Source organism: Amblyomma mixtum, chromosome 2 (assembly GCF_055824585.1).
Source record: "Amblyomma mixtum isolate Tamu chromosome 2, ASM5582458v1, whole genome shotgun sequence".
Taxonomy (NCBI): domain Eukaryota; kingdom Metazoa; phylum Arthropoda; class Arachnida; order Ixodida; family Ixodidae; genus Amblyomma; species Amblyomma mixtum.
In genome coordinates this window covers 46087419-46106434 of record NC_143013.1, presented here as the reverse complement: position 1 = coordinate 46106434, position 19016 = coordinate 46087419, and the positions used below count along the sequence as shown (strand labels likewise).

At 49.3% G+C, this 19016-nt stretch overlaps 1 protein-coding gene across 3 annotated transcripts; it reads left to right on the top strand.

The window, feature by feature from the left end:
* Nucleotides 1-370: 370 nt before the first annotated feature.
* On the top strand, nt 371-18514 carry LOC149359213 (cytochrome P450 3A24-like). Of its 3 annotated transcripts, none has more exons than XM_089571484.1 (6): nt 371-671; nt 6717-6892; nt 8262-8457; nt 9215-9404; nt 14125-14333; nt 17067-18514. In XM_089571484.1, exons 3-6 carry the CDS (start codon nt 8278-8280, stop codon nt 18003-18005), a joined length of 1518 nt encoding a protein of 505 aa, XP_089427610.1. In that variant the 5' UTR covers nt 371-671; nt 6717-6892; nt 8262-8277; the 3' UTR covers nt 18006-18514. The 3 variants fall into 3 exon arrangements, with proteins under 3 accessions (XP_089427610.1, XP_089427612.1, XP_089427613.1); XM_089571487.1 differs by having other exon boundaries at nt 373-671; nt 8373-8457; XM_089571486.1 differs by lacking the exon at nt 6717-6892.
* Nucleotides 18515-19016: the final 502 nt, after the last annotated feature.

Below are 19016 nucleotides of genomic sequence, written 5' to 3'. Positions count from 1 at the left end.
CGATCGCAAGAGGAACCGCGGCAGGCAGAGGACCGGAAGCGCGGGCTTTCTGCGCTGCTATTGGCTCGCTTCAGCCGCCACTTCCGGTCTCACCGGACGCCGCGCGTCAAAATCTAGCCGGTCCTGATCGGCGGCGGCGGGCGTTTTTCTCGACGCCGGGCGTCAAATTTGCGCCGTCGGGCGAAAATCGACGACTCGCCGCGGTAAAAACGCTCCATGTATTCCGGCCTTAAGGCGCAAAAAAAAAAAAAAAAACGATCGTATGACGGTCCTTCGGGACAGCTGCATATAGACTGCCATAACAACTGCTGATTGTTATGGCAGTCGCTTGCTGGTGTGGAGGAAATGTTTAGATGTCACTGGCATTCGTCCAGGTTCCAAGCATCAATAGGTCTGCGTTAAATGTAGTGATTTACAGGCATAACCGGAAAAAACAAGTTTACGAGTGGAGACGTGTCAGAAGCCAAGGCAAAGATAATTATTCTGATGTCGCGTTCGGCCTCGAACAGTGCACATCGTTAGCATCCTCAGTGAGCGTCGGCCACATCGTAGACGACCGGCTGGGCAAACCATCTTCGCTTCAAGATTTTAGAGTGCTCGGCGTAGGGACTTCTGAGTTCGCAGCGGCTGTTGCAGGATCCTGAACGCAACAAAGGGGCGCCGTATTGCAGGTATGTGCTATAATTTTTATACACCTCTTATGGGGTTCGGCTTTCATGTTCTACCGTAGCCGGCGCAAGAAGCCTCGGTATCGTGGTTTTCACCTGGGTGTCGAACCGGACTTTTTCGGATTCGGTTCGGGTTCAGGTTCACGCCGTTCGGGTTTAGTTCCGGATTCGGCACAGGAGCGAAATTCCATTCCGGTTTGATTCGATTAAAATGGGTTCAGACGAAAAAAAAATAATGTAGATGGGTTCTAAGCAACCTTATTATGCTGTTTACTTCTGTGTAACTTTGGTAAAAATGCAAAATTTGCTCAACTCGAGATGTTCACTTTACCCCACTTTAATTTACTGGCCGCGGCAAGAAGATGAGAATTTACGGCGAGAGTAGCAAAGTCAAGTGAACTCAATATTAGTGCACATCGGCTATGCATACACCAGAACCCATTTGATGGGGTACATAAAGGGAAAAGCTGGCGGCCAACAACTTCAGCAGTATCGGAGACCCCGTAGTGCTTGTAATAAAGCTCGTGTCAGTGGAGAATTTCTCCTATGCAGAGTACTCAAGTACTCAAGCACTTACCGAATATAATTTATTTAAATAACCTGTTCTACATCTTCTTTGCAATTTGTTATATATCTCGACCGCCTGTGGCTCACAGTCTTCGAAAACACAGCTGTGGCATCTCGCTTGTACAATGTAAAACTAAGATTTTGTTCTTATCTGATGTCGTCGCCATCTTTTGTTGTGACAAAAAGAGTATGATAAAAAAGCAGGCTTCGAATGGCTGGAAGCAATTCGTGTCTATACGGACACAAATTTGCGACATCTTCGTTGCGATGTTGAGTTGTGACACTTGCAAGTGCTGCACTGTGCGCGGAAGAACATAAATGCACTGCACAGAATTTTCGTGACTTTTCTAAGGCTCTTTCAAAGGTAGCTTGTTCGTCAACAAAATTTTTCCTTACCTTGTTATAACCTGGCGAGTCTGCCATCCACCAACTTTTTTCATAGGTTCTAATTTTGAAAACCGCAAACGATCCCTTCCTGACAGCTGTGCTTATTAGGCGACTAAATGCTCAGATGTTTTTTCTTGACATTTCCGGAGCCCTTAACTGCGGCGTCGCTCATAATCTGAGTCACTTTGGGGCCGTTAGCACCGATAAATCACAAAACCTACACGGCCTGTCTAAAAGGCAGATGACAAAGGTTCTGATCGGTCGTTACTTCCTCTACCCATACACCTGCAGGATTATCGTTCCTTTCTTGACACCGGTGTATTAAGGTATGTCACCACCTTTGAAAAAGCGCTTTTTTTGGAAAAATTACATTTTTTTCTTTTTTATATTTTGGGAATCCCAAAACATTCAAAAATGTTTTGCAGCAAGAATAATGTTCGTATCTTATTTTGTTAAAAAGTTATAGCCAATTTTCGAACAGGTGGCGAACAGTTCTGAAACCGAAACTAATGTGGTTTGGTAACAGAAAATGATAACTCGGCAATAATCAGCGGCGTATATTGAAAATTTTTTTGTTTTGTTTTAGTCTGATATGTAAAAGATTACTCAAAGGCAATTTTTAAGGCTTATTTTGTTTTTTAAACATTGCTTTAAATTTCCGCAAGGGGGATGCATGAGGCTACAAGCGTCTGAGTTGTTTGCTTCGCGCTATCGCTTTGAATGCTACCGAATTCGTCCTTCAGTGATGGCAACAGAAGTACAGCAGATATTTTGAGGGAAGCAGGCATCGAATCTGGCCGCCACACTCTCCTACCATGTTGCACCAGTGACCATTACCATGTGATGAAGGCCCAACGTCAATCAACGGGTGAGGCATAACATCTCCGCAAAAAAAGGACGGGTAGCAACAAATGCCAAAAGAGAGCTCACATCAGCTAAGGAGGGCCCTAGCTATGAACCTGAAGGATTTTAACTTCCTAGGGCATGATGATCTTCTTTCTACAAGGATTGAAAAACTTTAATCTTGTTTTTCTCAAAACTCTATTTCTTGCACTTTCGTGTTGCGCAAACAGTAATAACTTCGAAATAAATAAATATTTTTCAATGAAACTTTGCACGCTCTTTCCTTTGTTATTAGCCTGTGCAATGAACTAGGATAAATTAAATCTAATGGTGAGTTTTGATATAATCATGTTTTATGTCAAGGAATGCAGGCAAAAATGACACATTTTTTTGTTTTCTTTGGCATTTCTGCTATAACTTTTTTCCCAATTATCAGATGGCAGAGATCCTAGTTGGTTGCACAGTATGGTTAGTTGGCTAAGTCTGCGCCAAAAAGTTTAAAATTCCTGCTCTCCATTCGCTAGTTATGAATGTTTGCATAACAACCAAGTTTGGGCATTTTTTTGTGAATTATTAATACCAGCATGGCTTTTTTCACTCTTTCTTCCTTTTGAATATCATATAAAACGGTGCTTTATAATGTAAATGTGAAATAAAAATTTAATACTCAAAATTAAAAAAAATTTTGAAAAAGGTGGTGACATGAGTTCAGGGATGTAGATTCAATTTACCGGAATAGCCTTTTATGCGAAGCATACTACTTAGCTACCACTTCAGCCCTTCACCGTGGTTATGCGCCTCCAAATCACGTGATACATGACGTCACACCACGTGACACGATGACGTCACGACAGTAGAGAAACGGGGGCCCACCTCGCGCTGTTGCTGTGGTTGTGCGCCTCCAAATCACGTGATACATGACGTCACACCACGTGACACGATGACGTCACGACAGTGGAGAAACGGGGGCCCACCTCGCGCCGTCGCTGTGGTTGTGCGCCTCCAAATCACGTGATACATGACGTCACACCACGTGACACGATGACGTCACGACAGTGGAGAAACGGGGGCCCACCTCACGCCGTCGCTGTGGTTGTGCGCCTCCAAATTACGCGACACGATGATGCTTCGCATTCTCCAGGCTTAACCAAGTTAAGCCTCAGCCATTTTTTAAACTTCAAACGCGGAACTTACGCGTCAGGACGTGTCTTCGCGTCAGGCAGACGTTTGGGCCGTGATCAGTGAATTGCTACATGCGCGAGAAACGAGAGATTATTGAACAATGAAAGTATTTGTGTTGTGCTGTGGCGCTATGTTCGTTTCGGGCCATACGTCAACAGACTCTTAAATAAAAGGGCACTGATATCCCGTCCTATGCTATAAGGTTTCTGCTAGTGGTGAAAGACACTGAAATTCCGTGTTAACTTTTGGTGTTAATAGGACTGTTTAGGTTGTGAGAAAGCCGCATGATGGCATGAGGCCGTATACCAAGATCACTGAATTCGACCCAGACAAGTAAGGCTCAAGGCGGATCAGGAAGAGAGAGACACAAAGGAATTTAATGAGACGGAAAGGAGGAGAAGTCGGCCGGTGGTAACATAACCCTGGCCTGCTACTCCAGGATCAGGGAAGTTCCTTATATTCCATGGGACAACAACAATAAAAGAACCTTCGAAGATGGCCGAATAGCATAAGGCATCAGTAAACGAAGCTTGTCTGCTGCGCCGCCACTGGCTCGAATTCTGCCCGGGGTTAGAGTATGGTAGATGTTTTCTTTGCTGCGTGAGCAGTATAGCCTCCTTTCCCAAAAATTACCGTGGTGTGGGTGTGTGCGCGCGGGTGTGTGTGTGCGTGTCTTTGTGGGCGTGTGCGTGTGCGCGTGTGTGCTTGTGTGTGCATGCGTGCGAGTGTGCGCGTGTCTGTGCATACGTGCGTGCGCGTGCGTGCATGCGTGCGTGTGCGCGCGTGTGCGTCCGTGCGTGCGTGTGTGTGTGCGTGTGAGTGCGAGCGCGTGTGTGCATGTGTGCGTGCGTGTGTGTGTGGTCCCTATTGACAAATCCGGTATCGCGGCAAACCGGATTTTACCGGAACATATCGGTTTCATACCGGTCCGGTATCACTCTCATACCGGCGAGACTCGTCCGGTTTGATGGCTATACCGGTTCATACCGGGCCGGTATCGATCCCAAACCGGACAGACCGCTCCGGTACGGAGCTCATACCGGACAGTCCATTCCCGGTACGGAGCTCATACCGGACAGTCCATTCCCGGTTCGAAGCTCAAACTGGACAGACCAGTCCGGTACGGAGCTGAAACCGGACAGACTAGTCCGGTACGGAGCTCAAACCGGACATACCAGCCTGTATTCAGAGCGATATGTGCTGCGGTTTTGGTGCCTGGTCTGCAGATTGACTGTTGTACGCCAGCAGATATTTTTTAGGGGAACGGGGGGGGGGGGGGGGGGGGGGTCAGCGTGCGCATAAGTGCGATAATAAACACATGCACGGTTTGTTGAAAGGTCTGCGTAGGTGCGTGCGTGTGTGTGTGCGTGTGAGTGCGAGCGCGTGTGTGCGTGCGTGTGTGGCACGTACGTGTGCGCGTGCGTGCATGCGTGCCTGTGCGTGCGTGTGTATGCGTGCGTGCGCGTGTATGTGTGCGTGCGCGTGTATGTGTGCGTGCGTGTGAGCGCATGCGTGAGTGCGCGTGAGAGCATGTGTGTACGTATGTGCGTGTGCGTGTGTTTTCGGTTTGGTTTGGTTTGGTTTATAGGGGCTTAACGTCCCAAAGCGACTCAGGCTATGAGGGACGCCGTAGTGAAGGGCTCCGGAAATTTCGACCACCTGGGGTTCTTTAACGTGCCCTGACATCGCACAGTACACGAGCCTCTAGAATTTCGCCTCCATCGAAATTCGGCCGCCGCGGCCGGGATCGAACCGGCTTCTTTCGGGTCAGCAGCCGAGCGCCGTAACCACTGAGCCACCGCGGCGGGGCTGTGCCTGTGTGTGTGCATGCGCGCGTGTGCGTGTGCGTGCGTGTGCGTGCGTGTGCGTGCGTGCGTGTGCGTATGCGTGCGTGTGCGTATGCGTGCGTGTGCGCGCTTGTGTGTGCGCGCGTGTGTGCGTGCAGCCATCACCCTTGGTGCTCACACAGTTGGGCGCACATCACCATCACCCATCTCCAGCTCCCCATTCACGCACCTGCAGTCGATGTAGCCGAAGCCGGTTGCTGTGAATGTTCCACGTATGCCATCGCCAAAGCGTTCCATGAAAGAACGCCAACAAGCACAAATCTCTCGTCTCAGACAGCAAGAACCCGAAGAGCGACTGCGAGAAAAAGATATAAGCCGGCCGCCAGAGAATTCAAGATTCAATATTTCAAGAACACCGTGACAAAGCTGCCCGCTAGTGATGGGCATTTTTTTTTATAAGGAGAACAATTCCAGCGCATCGGCTTAGTACAAATTAATTTCGTCGCAGTTATATTTCTTTGGAGTAGCATCTTTCTGGGAGTAATCATTATCGCATGCCAGCGAGAGCATGTGCTTCCACAGTGCCGCTTTGTGTAATCGATATTTATTTTTTTTCTTTAAGTATCTCTACCGCTCCTACAAGCCCGCCTTTCCTTGTTTCTTTCCATTGCGTGCAACAAAGAATGTTTGGATTATAGAAAAAAGATCTGCACCGTTTTTTTTATAACGCTACTTAATGCCCCAGCGCATAAAGGGAGTTCGGAAGGCAGTGAGAAAAAAAAAAGAGAGTGGTGTTAAATGAATGAGAAAAGGTGGGCCGATCTAATGAAGGCGAGGAGGAAGCGGTGATGTGGCCCCTGCGGCCAAGCAACACATGAGGACGGGTTGTTCGCTGGGAGACCCGCTACTGCCAGGTGACGAATTCTCGCTGGCTTCAGCGCCGGCCAAACCCACAACAAGAGGTGAATATCAGGCTCGGTACCGTGATTCATACTTTCTTCATTTTGTAAGAACAGTGTCACAGACCAGCGGGACGTGGCTCATCAGGCGAGCAGAGGGGGTGTTCAGATAGCGCAGTAACAGGCTCGTAGCACAGCTGTTGCTGGGGGTCCGTCAAGGTCTCTCTCGGAGCTCGGCCATCGGTGAACGAAGCCGACACTGGAGTTCAAGGAAGCGTGGCAAGTTCAAGGGCGGTAATGCGGGTACGCAGTTCTTTTGAAAGCGGAGAGTGCAGGCCTGGCCGACTCGGCGACAGCTAACTGCCGGTCCGTCCGGGTTGCAGGGAGCTGAGGACAATCGGGAGGAAGCAGGCAGCTAAAGAGGTTGGGTGGTGCCTCGGCGGGCGTGGAGGGCCGAATTACCGCGCCGAGGCACACTCGTTCCATCGCGCAAGGCCCGCCGCGTCGAGCCATCGCCGCATCAACAGCCACCCGAACTGGAGTCATCGCCTCGGCCCCCGTATGTGAATTGTTCGCCGGACTTTCTCCTTTTCCTACCTGTAACGTTTTGTGTATTCCTTCCTTTCATGCACTGTACGCCTTCTTGTTCTTTATAGTTGGATGAGTTTGTTTTTGTATTTTCCGTCTCCTGCTTCTCGCGTTTCGCGTTTTGTATAGTTGTTTCTGCTATTCCTGGTGCTCGTTTTTACCTTTTTGTGTTTCTCTCTGCCTTTAAGTAAATACTTGTTTTAACCCATCAACCCCTTGAGTACCTTCTCGATAACCGACGTACCGACACACGTGCACAACGCACGGGCTGACCAACCTTAACAAATAAGCCTTGTCCAACGCTCGCTTTTAGGCCACAAGGAAGCGTAAAACGGCTCCTGTGCCTCAACGGTTTGCGCCAGGCAGCCAGTTGAGGAGTGATAGTTGTGACAAACAGTATTGATATCTGGGGTTAAACGTGTCGAAGCGACATTGAGGCTATCATGAACGCTTGAGTGGAGGATTCCAGATTAACGTAGACCAACGTGCGCTCACATCGCACAGCACAAGCGCGTTTCTGCATTTCGCCACTATCGCAATACGGCCTCGCGGCCGGATGAAATCCGCGACGATGGGATCAGCAGCCGAGATCCACAGCCACTGAGCTACCGTGAGGGGTCTTAGTATCTGCTGTCGAATGCAGCGAACGCCTCCGAAAGTAAATGCTGCAGAACGTGGTTGGGTCGTTGAGCCTGTTTCATATATTCATGGTATATGACTCAAAGAAGGGGAAAATATTTTTAGTCGGTGGCTTAGCAGATAGAGCAGTGCCAAGAATTCGATTAGAAACGTACTCAAAGATGGGAAAGGGGGATGCTTTAAAACTGAAGGTTTCACATCAATATGGCGTACGATGTTTTGGAATTACCGAAAGCAGATTGCAGAAACGCCAATTAGGTTTGTTCCTAGACACCAGACTTCCTTCAGTTATGCTGTCGCGTAGAATGGATGCCATATTCGCATTTCCTAACCCAGGCAGGTTTCGGTGGATAAATCTACGCGCAAACACATGTTATTGTCTATAAAAAAAAGCATGCCGGGCTGTAAAAAAAGTGGAACTGAACAGAGTCTCTAACCGGTTCGTAACGGTTCCTTTGAATCGTTCCGGTTCGGGTTCATTTCAAAGATGGCGAAAAATATGGGTTCGGTTCCGGTTCAGATTCGGTTCCGGTTCGAGACGTTGGTCTTAACTTCGCGACTAATTATTATCATCGAAAACCACTGGGCTGCTCTGTCCTTAGCTGTTATCGAGTAGCATCCTAGAGGGAGGAAAGCGTCTACCTGTACCCTTCACAGCTGTCTCAGCCCAGAAAAAGTGAGCGAAAGTTCTCACTGCACAGGCGGCCCCGCGTGGACATGACAACGCACTTGGCGGCCATCGTCGTCAGCGTGGCGGTGGCAATCGTAGCCGCCATCGCGCTCTTCGCAGTGAGACGCCGCCGCATTTTCAGGTGCTTCAAGGACCTCGGCATTCCGGGGCCTGAGCCGGACATCATTTGGGGGAACTTGAAGCAGATCACCCACCACCGACTTGAGGTACGGACGGGAGCTTCTCAGACGCAGTTTGTAACCAAAATGCCATCGCCATTGCCTCTGGACGCCGCTGTGTGAACTCTCGTCTTACACCTGGGCATGACAGGCAGCGCTGTTGAAGCTTCCTCTCACATTGCACGCAATATTTGAGTTGTTTTGTGCCATGTGGACCCCCCTTCTTCCACAGCATAGCTGGCCGTCTCGTCTTGTTTCTGTGTCCTCGTAACAGAGCATGACTGAATGACAGTCCTGAACTTAACCTGTGTAAGGCTCTCAAGTATGAAAGCGATAGATTGCACTACTAACTTCCGTTCCTGCTGGCGCACTGCCTCTGGAAGACAACCATACATTCCCAACTACCACCTAAAACATCATTACGCCAAGCGTTTAAGACGAGAACAGTCGTCGTTTGAACGAGCACTCCAGGTCAAGGCGGCTTGCGTAACGCGCGCGCGTTAGTTCATCCCGTTCATCCAAGGTACCAAACTGGTGTCGGTATTTCTGGTTCTTCTTCCCAACATTGCCTTGCCAGCCTGCCTTCTATATTTTACGGGTGAACACTGCTTTTTTCGCCGTCCTGATCTGCCATTGTCCTTCCTTTCGAATTTTTTCGCAAGCACAAAAAAAGCGATAAGTTTAACAACTGACGATCGTAATGAGTAACATCAGAACGTAGTGAAAACAATTCGGCACGTTTCCGCTGTAGTAGTGCTTGTGTCGCTGTATTGTGTTCACTCGTGATGCATCTTCTTCGGTGCAGACGCTCATGGAGTGGAAGAAGCGGTATGGAACAGTGTTCGGTGTCTACATGGGCAGCGAGCCCTTCTTGGTCATCACGGATCCGGATATGCTGCACGAGTGTTTCGTCAAGCAAGCAGCGATATTCCAGGACAGACCGATGGGCTTTGTCGATGCGGAGCCTTTTAAAAGCAGCCTCTTTCAGCTTAATGGTAAGCGCCACGGAACACCGCCCACAGTGTCGACACGAGGGACTTGCGAGGGCAAGGCTGTGCCCAGGAATGCGCCAGGTACACATTAGTGTTACCACAAAGGGCGGCATACTAACCACACAGGCGCGAAGAAACCTAAACAAACATTTGACTACACAGCTATTTTCTACAAATAATTGTAACCCAATCAAAGTGCTTTGGATAGCTAACTTTCCTGGAAATCTGAAGAAAATGTTTCAAACTGTTTTGGTAGCTGTGAAACAAACTGCATCACAGCGAAAGCACGTTATTCAGGACTGGTTTGCGCAGTGAGATGAAAACTATTTTGCTGTCGAACTTCCAGTTATTGTTGGACGTTATTGCGAGCCAGATCGTTGGTTATAGAGGGAGGTAAGGAATGGCCGCACAAGAAGGAGGACAGGAGGTAGAGAAACGAATACGCGAACGTGGTGCGTATTCTTAACCTTTCGTCCTCTTGCGCAGTTTCTAACCTTCCAGTTATAAGCAGCATATATCTCCACTGGAATTCGACATTTACGGACGTTCATCAGTCTTTAGCGATATTCACACGGTCAGCGCTCGCATGGCGTGCGATGTGATTAAGAAACCGGTTGAGCGGTGGCTCGCCCGCACTGGTGCGCCCTTCGTGCTCTGTGGTGGTGGTAAAACCCTTTATTTACACAAAATGAGGGGTTTAGGTGAGGGGACTCGGATTGCTCATTTTGCTCTGGGTTCTAGAGCGTGCTTGTGAGAGAACATATACCAAGCAGGGGCAGCAAATTAGAGAAGAAAAACTACGCCTCATTATATCGACGTCCGTGCTATTTCGATGTTTTTTCGAGATTTTTGGCTCTAATTAATTAAGTAATCAACCTGTCGGCATAATTATTTTTTGCGCAGCATCCTCAAATCATCCTCTTTCGATTACAACCACTTGTTTGATGCTACCTCTTCTGATAACGTCACAACTGCTGCAGGCACGTTTTTCGGACACGTTTTGGTGACACGACCCCACCGACATAGCCTAGAAATGCTTTCGCATTAATCATATAAGCACCATTACCGCTGACAAGATTGTTGTGTCCACTGCCGTACCCTGCGCAGCGGCTGACAGCACTTTTGATATGCTCAGGCGCGTGAAGATGTGCATTAAATTCATGTGCGCCAACGTAGAAACAATGCAAGTACCCAAATGAACAGGAGCGAAACACAGCTAGTGCACTCATTTACAATTCAAGAATGAGGCGGAACGCACCCTTAGAGGGAGGACCTCCAGCCAATGGCGTCGATGGGTTAATTGTCATGACGTCACGCTTAATTCCGCTAATGTGCGGTATCCCCTTCAAGACGCCACGGTGGCTCAATGGTTATGGTACTCGGCTGCTGACTCGAAAGGCGTGGGTTTGTTCCCAGCTATGGTGGTCGAATTTCGATGGAGGCGAAAATCTAGAGGTCCATGTACTGTGCGATGTCGGTGCACATCAAAGAACCCTAGGTGGTCGAAATTTTCGGAGCCCTTCACTATGGTGTACCTCATAGCCTGAGTCGCTTTGGGACGTCAAACCCGCATAAACCAAACAGTGCAAGAATATATCTAGGTGTTGACATTCCACCTGAAGGCGTAACCAGATCTTGTTTGCCGCTCCTCGTACTTTCGAACGCGGATAGATGGAGCCCAGGCCTTTTGTGTCTTGAGGTCTTGACAGCCGAGCAGGGCCGCCTCCAAGTCCTCTCTGGTGGGGTTGGGGTTGGGGGAATAGATGGGGTTGATTGGCACACCCGAACCATGAGGAAGGCGTCAGCCACCTCCCCGTAGAACTGACACGCGCCATCAAAGGATGTTTCCCTGCCTTTGGAAGCCTACTTCCAAACAGACAATCTGGCCCTTACATTCAAACACATCACCGATTACTACAAGGAGGAGCACCAGCTGAGCCCGGCTTTTTGTAAGGGACTGGATAGCGCTGACGAGCGCCTCCTCATGAAAATTCTCACAAACATTGTAGTGTGTCCCGCGGTGAGTAAGCATTTCGCCGCTGTACGCGCGAGCGCCTGGAGCGAAAGGAAACTTGAGAGTAAGAAACATTAGTGGCAGCGTACTTTTAGCTAAGTGGAGCGAAAATGGTTTGCGAAAACGCACCTGGCGTTCCTACTGCCAAGCACATTTTTTTATGCCGACACGACGATGCCGAAGATCTGCGAGCACGCGAAAAGATAAAAAGAAGTGGACATGGTTGATGCCAGTTCCGAAGAATAGCAGCGCGCCTGCTAAAGTGGCTATGTTGCCCTTATTAATGTTCGGCCACAAAATGCTCCTATCTTAGTTCGAAAGTCGGGAAGATTATGCAGCTGCACATTTATTGTAAACGCTGCTGGGGCATTTTCTGCCTTTCATTTGACCATGTTTTGTGGCACCAAAATGCACAGCGATTGCAAACTGCTCGAGGCGATGAGATCGCCGGCCGAAATTAATTGCTGCGCTACCCGGTCATCTCGCATCTAAGGTGCGTATACGTAAGAGGTTCTTCGGAATGCTCTTGGACTAGGGAGGGTTCAGACTGCTGTTAGTATCAGCAATGATTTTGTTTGTTGACATCGTGGCCCATTGACTTTTGAACCCGAAGATACCTCGTGGAAAACCTGCTTCCCCCTCCGTATCGACGCGGCCGACCGTCATCACCATCATGCGTCAGAAGAGCCCCGGTTGGGCGAGGCGGAAAGCTTCCTCATAGGGAAGCGGAAGAAGCGACGAGAGCGCCACCTCGAAGGCTACGCGAAACTAGCTGAACGTCGCGGAGCCGATGAGAATCTCTTCGGGATCTGGCTAGCGTAGCGAGCGTTTGCAGCTAGCCGCACGCTCTCGTCATCTTCCGCGGCAGGCGCACGGGTAGATCCCATGTCCTGCCGCTGGATTTGTGTTCCAGGCAGCGAAGTGAGTGCAGCAAAAGCGCGCTCTCGTTACCTCCCCAGGAAAACGCCCGGGGATGGTTTGCCCCAAGAATACGGCGCGCTCGGGAAGACCCTGCCCCCGCTGTCGGCGCGTAGAAACGTTCGCCACCGATACTTCCGAAGTCGTGCCCCTGCCCTATAGGCGGTAAGTCGGAAGCCCTTCTTACCTAGCCTTCTACTTCCGAGGAATGCCTCGTTGATATTTATGTAGCTAGCTGGCTCGCTCTGTGTATTATTATTCGCAAGCGTAATAAAAAAAAATGGCTGTGGCTTAGCTTGGTTAAGCCTGGTAATTGCGAAGCAAGGCGGCATCTGACAGGCTTGACGAGAAGAGCGAACCGGCGTGGGTGCCTACCAGCCTCGCGCTGCGACGGCGCGAGATGGGGCCCCGTTTTTTTTCACACAGATGATATGACGTCACTCCGCGCGCGGCGCCCCTGGTGAGAGGAGCGAGAGTTAGGCCGCCGTTGGCGCCTACCAGCCTCGCGCTGCGACGGCGCGAGATGGGACCCCGTTTTTACACAGATGGTATGACGTCATGCCAAAGGTCATGCCAAAGGTCAAGTGGTGCCTACCACCTCCTCGCGCTGGAACGGGCTGAGGTGGTAGCTAAAGTAGTATTGCTTCGCAATAATAGTGCTTGAGTGCTAACGCATTGACTGTCGTCCTTCTCTTTGTTGAAATGAAACACAGCCACCACAGCCCAGCCACAGCCCAGTCACAGCCACCAGGCCGCGGCGACCGGCCACGGGCTACGAACGTGTCATCACGGGAGCTTGCGCAACGATCACCGTTATCAAACCTGCGACTCAAAAGCTTGTACGTGCATGGTGCCCACCGTACCGTAGAAGCAGAGAACCTAGCGCTCACGCACTGAGATGCACTCTGGCAGCACAAAACCACGCCACCGAAAGCCGGGCACGCCGCTTAACCGCCGTTCCCCAACCGGTTGACTCACGCCCCGCAGGGCCTCTGCGCAGCTGGCGCATGTACTAGAGTGCGAACGTTATCTGTGCGTGTTCTCCGCCGTGGCGAGCGGTCAGTGTCATCACCTAAATATACTCTTATGCCGTGGTTCCCTACCGCCACTGTGGCGTCGGCCTAGCAGGCTCAACCTCAATCGGTCGACGCCGTTAGCTGCAGAGCCTCCTTTGAGGGGCCGCTTAGTTCTTAAGTTGTACAAGACTACAGTCTGCGCTCACCTAAGCGTTAAAGGGCAACTGCATAGGTTTTAGAAATCGACGAGCTTAAAAGGATCGATATGTGGGAAACTTCCAGGTAAAGTATGCGAAGTCCTTTTGATCTAGCATCTGAAACGGTGACGTAATCACAAATTAAAATTGCAACGGCCTTCAAGCTTCTCCGCAGCGCACAACGCTAAGTGGGGGACGCATGATGACGTCATCGAAGGTATCAGTACATTTCGAACGCATTAACGCCTGCTTTGAACGAAAAAAACCAGCGCCACCGAAGGCAAAGCCCACCGAACGTTGTTTGGCAGCGTCCAACGAGGCACGGTAGGGCGTGGCTGAAGGCACCGGTAATTTGAAATCATACCTTCCGGGACGTCACACTAAATTTTCCCGCACTCCTCTGGTGCCTTGAGAAGAAGTGCAAAAATCAATCGTTGATTACGCCACTATTTTAAATGGTAGTGCAAAAAAACTTGGCATGCTTTACCTACAGCCTACATAGATTTGAATCCTTGAGTATCGCGAAATTCTCAAAAAGTGGCGCAGTTGGCCTTTAATTATTGTACTCGGGATTTCAGGTGATTCATGGAAAAGCGTGCGGGCGGTACTGAACTACGCTTTCAGCTCAAGCGTGATTAAGGAGCTCTCTGCGGCAGCCATCTTGTGCTCCTCAAGGTTTGTGGACGCCGCGGCAAGGTTAGGTCGGTCCAACGGACACGTGGAAGTATTTGAGCTCGCCATGGGCCTCTCGTTCGACTTCATCATGAATGCGGTGTTGGCGCAGAAGGTGAGTTCATAAAGGGTTTGGATATTCGTACCATTTCGACGCGAAAGCGGATTTTGCGGTAGCTTGTGTTAAATGCTAGACCCCTCCATGACGCCACCGACTAGGATCTACCGAACTCTTCACGTACAATTAAATGTGGAAGAACAAACCAGGTTTACGAAATTCGCTGAGCACAGGTTAATCAATATACAGGAATACTTCAATTAATTCTCAAAAATACGTTTTTTTTTTCAGGTAAAAATATGGCTTTTTCAGCTTAGTATTGCCAGCGTTGGCGGGCACCAAAAAACTGGTGAATCGTCTTAAGAAAGTAGTAAGCTGGTTAACTAATTTTTGGTAATTAGCTTTTTAACTGGTACAGTTAGTAGTAGTAGTAGTAGTAGTAGTAGTAGTAGTTTATTTAAAATAATTATAAAAGGAAGGAAAATTGCCAGTGGCTTAGCTCGGCTATGCCAGGATATGCGTATATAGTGAAAGCTCGCGGCGGCATATTCACGGCGTTTAGCCAGTCGTTCGGCGCGCTGTTCCTCTCTTTCCTGGGCGATTCGCTTTCTCTTCCTCTCGTTCCGATGTCGATTCCAGGCCTCCTCCTGCTTAGCAGACTTGTCGCCGTCCATACTGCCACCTCAACTGTGGTTGCGGCGCATGCGAACTCTCCTTTTCAATCCTCCGACATGTCATCAGGCATGCGACACAGCTGGCAAAGCGAGCGGAGGCGACCGCAACGACGAGGAAAGCGGTGTGACGTCATACCAAACGGCGGTGGCAGCTCCGCGGCGACGCGCGCGGTGTGACGTCATGCCAGATGGCGCGGCGAGCGCGTGGCGTCCACCAGCTGCGGCGGTTGCTAGGCAACGGCTCAAGGTCGGTCTGTGTTCCTCCTCGGAGCACCGCCACAGCGAAATCGCATCTTCGTGGCCAATGTAGCTTTCGCTAGGAAAGATTTTTGCTAGCCCCGGCATCTGCCATCGCTACGGGAAGCACCTGAGCTGGGACAGCGGAAGGAAAGCGATAGCAGGCTGACTGGGAAAATGAAATCTGATTGAGGGGACAGCAAGAGAGGATAGGGAGAAGAGAGGTACAATATACAACTATTGTATTTATACTACAGCATATGTACAGGTCGGGTGCATGGTAGAGCTGGGCGTCTAGTTGCGATTAGTGATTTGTATCCGATCGCTATTAATAGCCGTATCAGTTTCTAGAATTTCGAAAATGCTATTCCGTTGGCGCTGTTGCTCGACAAAATTTGGGTTTTTTGTAGGGGTGTGCGAATATCAAATCTTTCGAATACGAATCGAATACGAATACTTGGTTCTGAATATCGAATCGAATATCGAATAATCAAGGACAGACGCATTTAACCACTACAAAACATTATTTGAGCACCCAAGGACATCACAGTTCAACTAAAAGTGATGAAATGAACACAAAAGATGTGTGTGGCTGCACAAAAAGTATCAAAGTCTCGAACATTATTCTGAGAAGAGTGGAAATATCAGAGAAGATGGCTAGTACACAGCATTGATTAAGGCTAACTTGCCATAAGCACAAAAGCGCGTTGCTGGGATGAACATAAAAGGTTGTCGTGAAGGAAAACCGGCTGCTCCACATGGTCAGGCAGAAGTAGTTAGTTCCCTTCTAGTTGAAGCGACTTCTTCAGCCACAAAAATGCCCTCTCACTTGGCACTGAACTGGCACGTATTGCGAGGTACTTCGTGCATAGCTCATAGCCACAAAAAAGCTCACCAGCGTAGTCAGCTACCGCATGGCCCAACGTTACGCATTGCTCTGGGCGCCGCCATATTGTTCTGAATCTGTTGATAGGACTTGCGGAGCGAAATGAACGCCGGTGCTCGCAATAGACTATTCGGTTGGGTACGAATATTCGCGTCGGGTCGAATATTCGAAAGAACACGAATACTTGGATTTCGAATCGAATACGAATACTAAAAATATAATATTCGAATTATATTCGAAAATTTCGAGTATTCGCACACCCCTAGTTTTTTGTCTAGTTACATGCACTGGTAAGATTGCTTTGCCTGCATGCTTTTCGAAAGCACATGTATTTTGGCAAGATGTAAAAAATTGTGTCGAGCCACAGCGCCGAGGATAATAGGGGTATCGAAATTCTAAAAACTGATATGGCTATTACGGACGACCGGCTACAAATCTCTATTTGCAACCAGTTACTTGGCTGTGGTAGTTAAAAAGTTAGTTATGAGAATTTAGGTAACCAGCTTACTACTTAAGACAAATCACCGGCTTTCCGGTGTCTACTAACGCTATAAATACTAAGACGCAAAAAAAACATTTTGCCCAAAAAGTCTTTTGAAAAATACTTAGTCTTCCCTGAAACACCCTGTATGCACTAAAGAAACATCTACTTGGAAATAATCGGCAGCGCCTATCTTATTTCTATCAATACTCTGGATATGATCTTTAATTCTTCAGGATTGCTTCCGACATTGGACTCGTTAGGACAAAGTCAATTTTTTTTTTCTCAGTTAATTGCTGCCCCGTAATTACAGTGTTCAGATAACGGCCGGAATAAAACGAATTATACGGGGCATTAGTCATCACGAGATCTTTGGAGCTTGCGGAGAACTATACGGTGTTTGCAAGAGGTGATGTTTGAGAATCTTTTTTGGTAGTGTACCAAATTTTAATAGCAATTTACGCTACCCAAGTTCTAGGTGACTGAAAATTTGATGCTCTCGAATAATTCAGGTGAACAGCCAGGGAGACTCGGGCGAGCCCATTTTGGAAGACCTGAAGCAGGTATGCAAGGACATGGAAAACTCGGCCATCGAAGTGGCATTCACATTGCCCGGAGTACGCACTCTACTCACGTGGATATATCCGCTGACGAGGCACGCCAGAGCTTTCAGGGATGTCCGCAACCTTGTGCGGAGTGCGGTAGAGCTTCGCCGCTGCGGCGACTGGGCGAAGGAGGGCAGCATACTGCAGGCGCTTCTGGACGCGCGCGCAAAGGGCGATGTGCGCCACAGGACTAACAAGCGTCAGCTGGAGGACCAGTACATCTTCTCCAATGGCGCCATCTTCCTTTTGGCTGGATTTGAGACAACGGCTACCACACTGTCCTTCCTGGCGTACCTCTTGGCGAAGCATCCCAGGGAACAGGATGAAATAGTGAAGGAGCTCGAAGAGCTTTTTCCTCACAAAGCAGCGCAGGATCTCAGCTTTGACGAATTGCGCCAGCTTAGGAGGCTGGACTGGACGGTCCTAGAAGGCCTCCGTCTGTACCCGCCTGTCCCGGTGTCCTTGGCCCGAAAGTGTTCGCGGGACACGACCGTCTGCGGTCAATTCATTCCCGCCGGCGTCAACATCCTGGCTGCGCCCTGGCTTGTCCACTACGACCCCGACGTCTGGCCCGAACCCAAGCAGTTCCGCCCCGACAGGTTCGCCGAGGGAAACCGCGTACGCAGTGGGTCGTACGTGCCGTTCGGACTGGGACCGAGGGTGTGCCTAGGGGAGAAGCTCGCGGTGCTCATAGTCAAGTGTGCGCTCCTTCAGATTCTTCAGGGTTTCCGGCTCACGCTGCGTGGCGAAGAGCCGCGCTCAGTTGTGGCTGATCACGGCTTCGTGCTGATTCCCGCAGGGATAAACATCCGACTCGAGCAGCGGGTGGAGAGAGCGACTCCTTGAGTGCGGCGTCGGCAGTGGGGCTTCTCTGCTCAGAAGAAACGAACTATCCGATAATGGAAGGAGTAATAGGCATCAAATTGAAATTAATTCTTCAAAGCTTAACACTGGGGAAAACACCAGGACGAGGAAACAGAGCTCCCACTCTTTATTCAAGTAGGACGAGTTACTTTGCTTACACCCCCCCCCCCCCTCCTTCGCCCAAAACGTAAAAAAAATCTGGACACATCTGTCACCGAGACCCGGCAGAACTTTAGCAAAAAGGCAGAAGGGCACACCAGGACTTGCACAGCCGGCACACTCAGCCAACACACTGCACGGCGGCGCCAGTAAATGGCTAACAGTGTAGCAGTATGTTTGAATTGTTTATGAGCAGCTTTCCAGATGTGGATTGGCACTGGCACTTTTTGTATTTGTATTCAGCGCCTTGGCACGATAAAACTTGAAAGGTAACAAATATGCTGTGATCCACAAGTACATACCATGAGTAAAAACACTGTGCTTGACTGGGAGTGAGCATTTCGACAAAATTTCTAACATTCCGAAACATTCCTATTCGAGGCCTTTTGCAGCAGTCTGCTACAGTTGCATATGCCGTTCCAAATATGGCGCTTGCAGATATTTCGCTTCATTCTGTATATGATTCATTCTGCGGTCTTCACCAGAGTAAGTGATCACAGGCTAGTCAGATAACAGGGCGCTACAGTTACGCAGGAGGAGCGACAGATGCCTGTTAAAAGCCGGTGAAAATGAATGCTGTAACGCAACAATGCCACCACAGTGGGCACGACGTACTGAATGCACAGCCCTGCAAGCTGTGTGTTTCAGAAACGTTCCAATCCGAAAAAAAAAAACGCCAAAACCACCTCTGCGTTTGGAAGTATCACATTGAAGAGGGCTACGATAAGAGTGTTTTCTACTCATTTTTGTCATGGCCGCGCAAATAGCAGCTGCAGTCATAGATTCAGGCGATTGAACGAGTACGGCAAATCCGCATGAGGGGGGATTATTGCG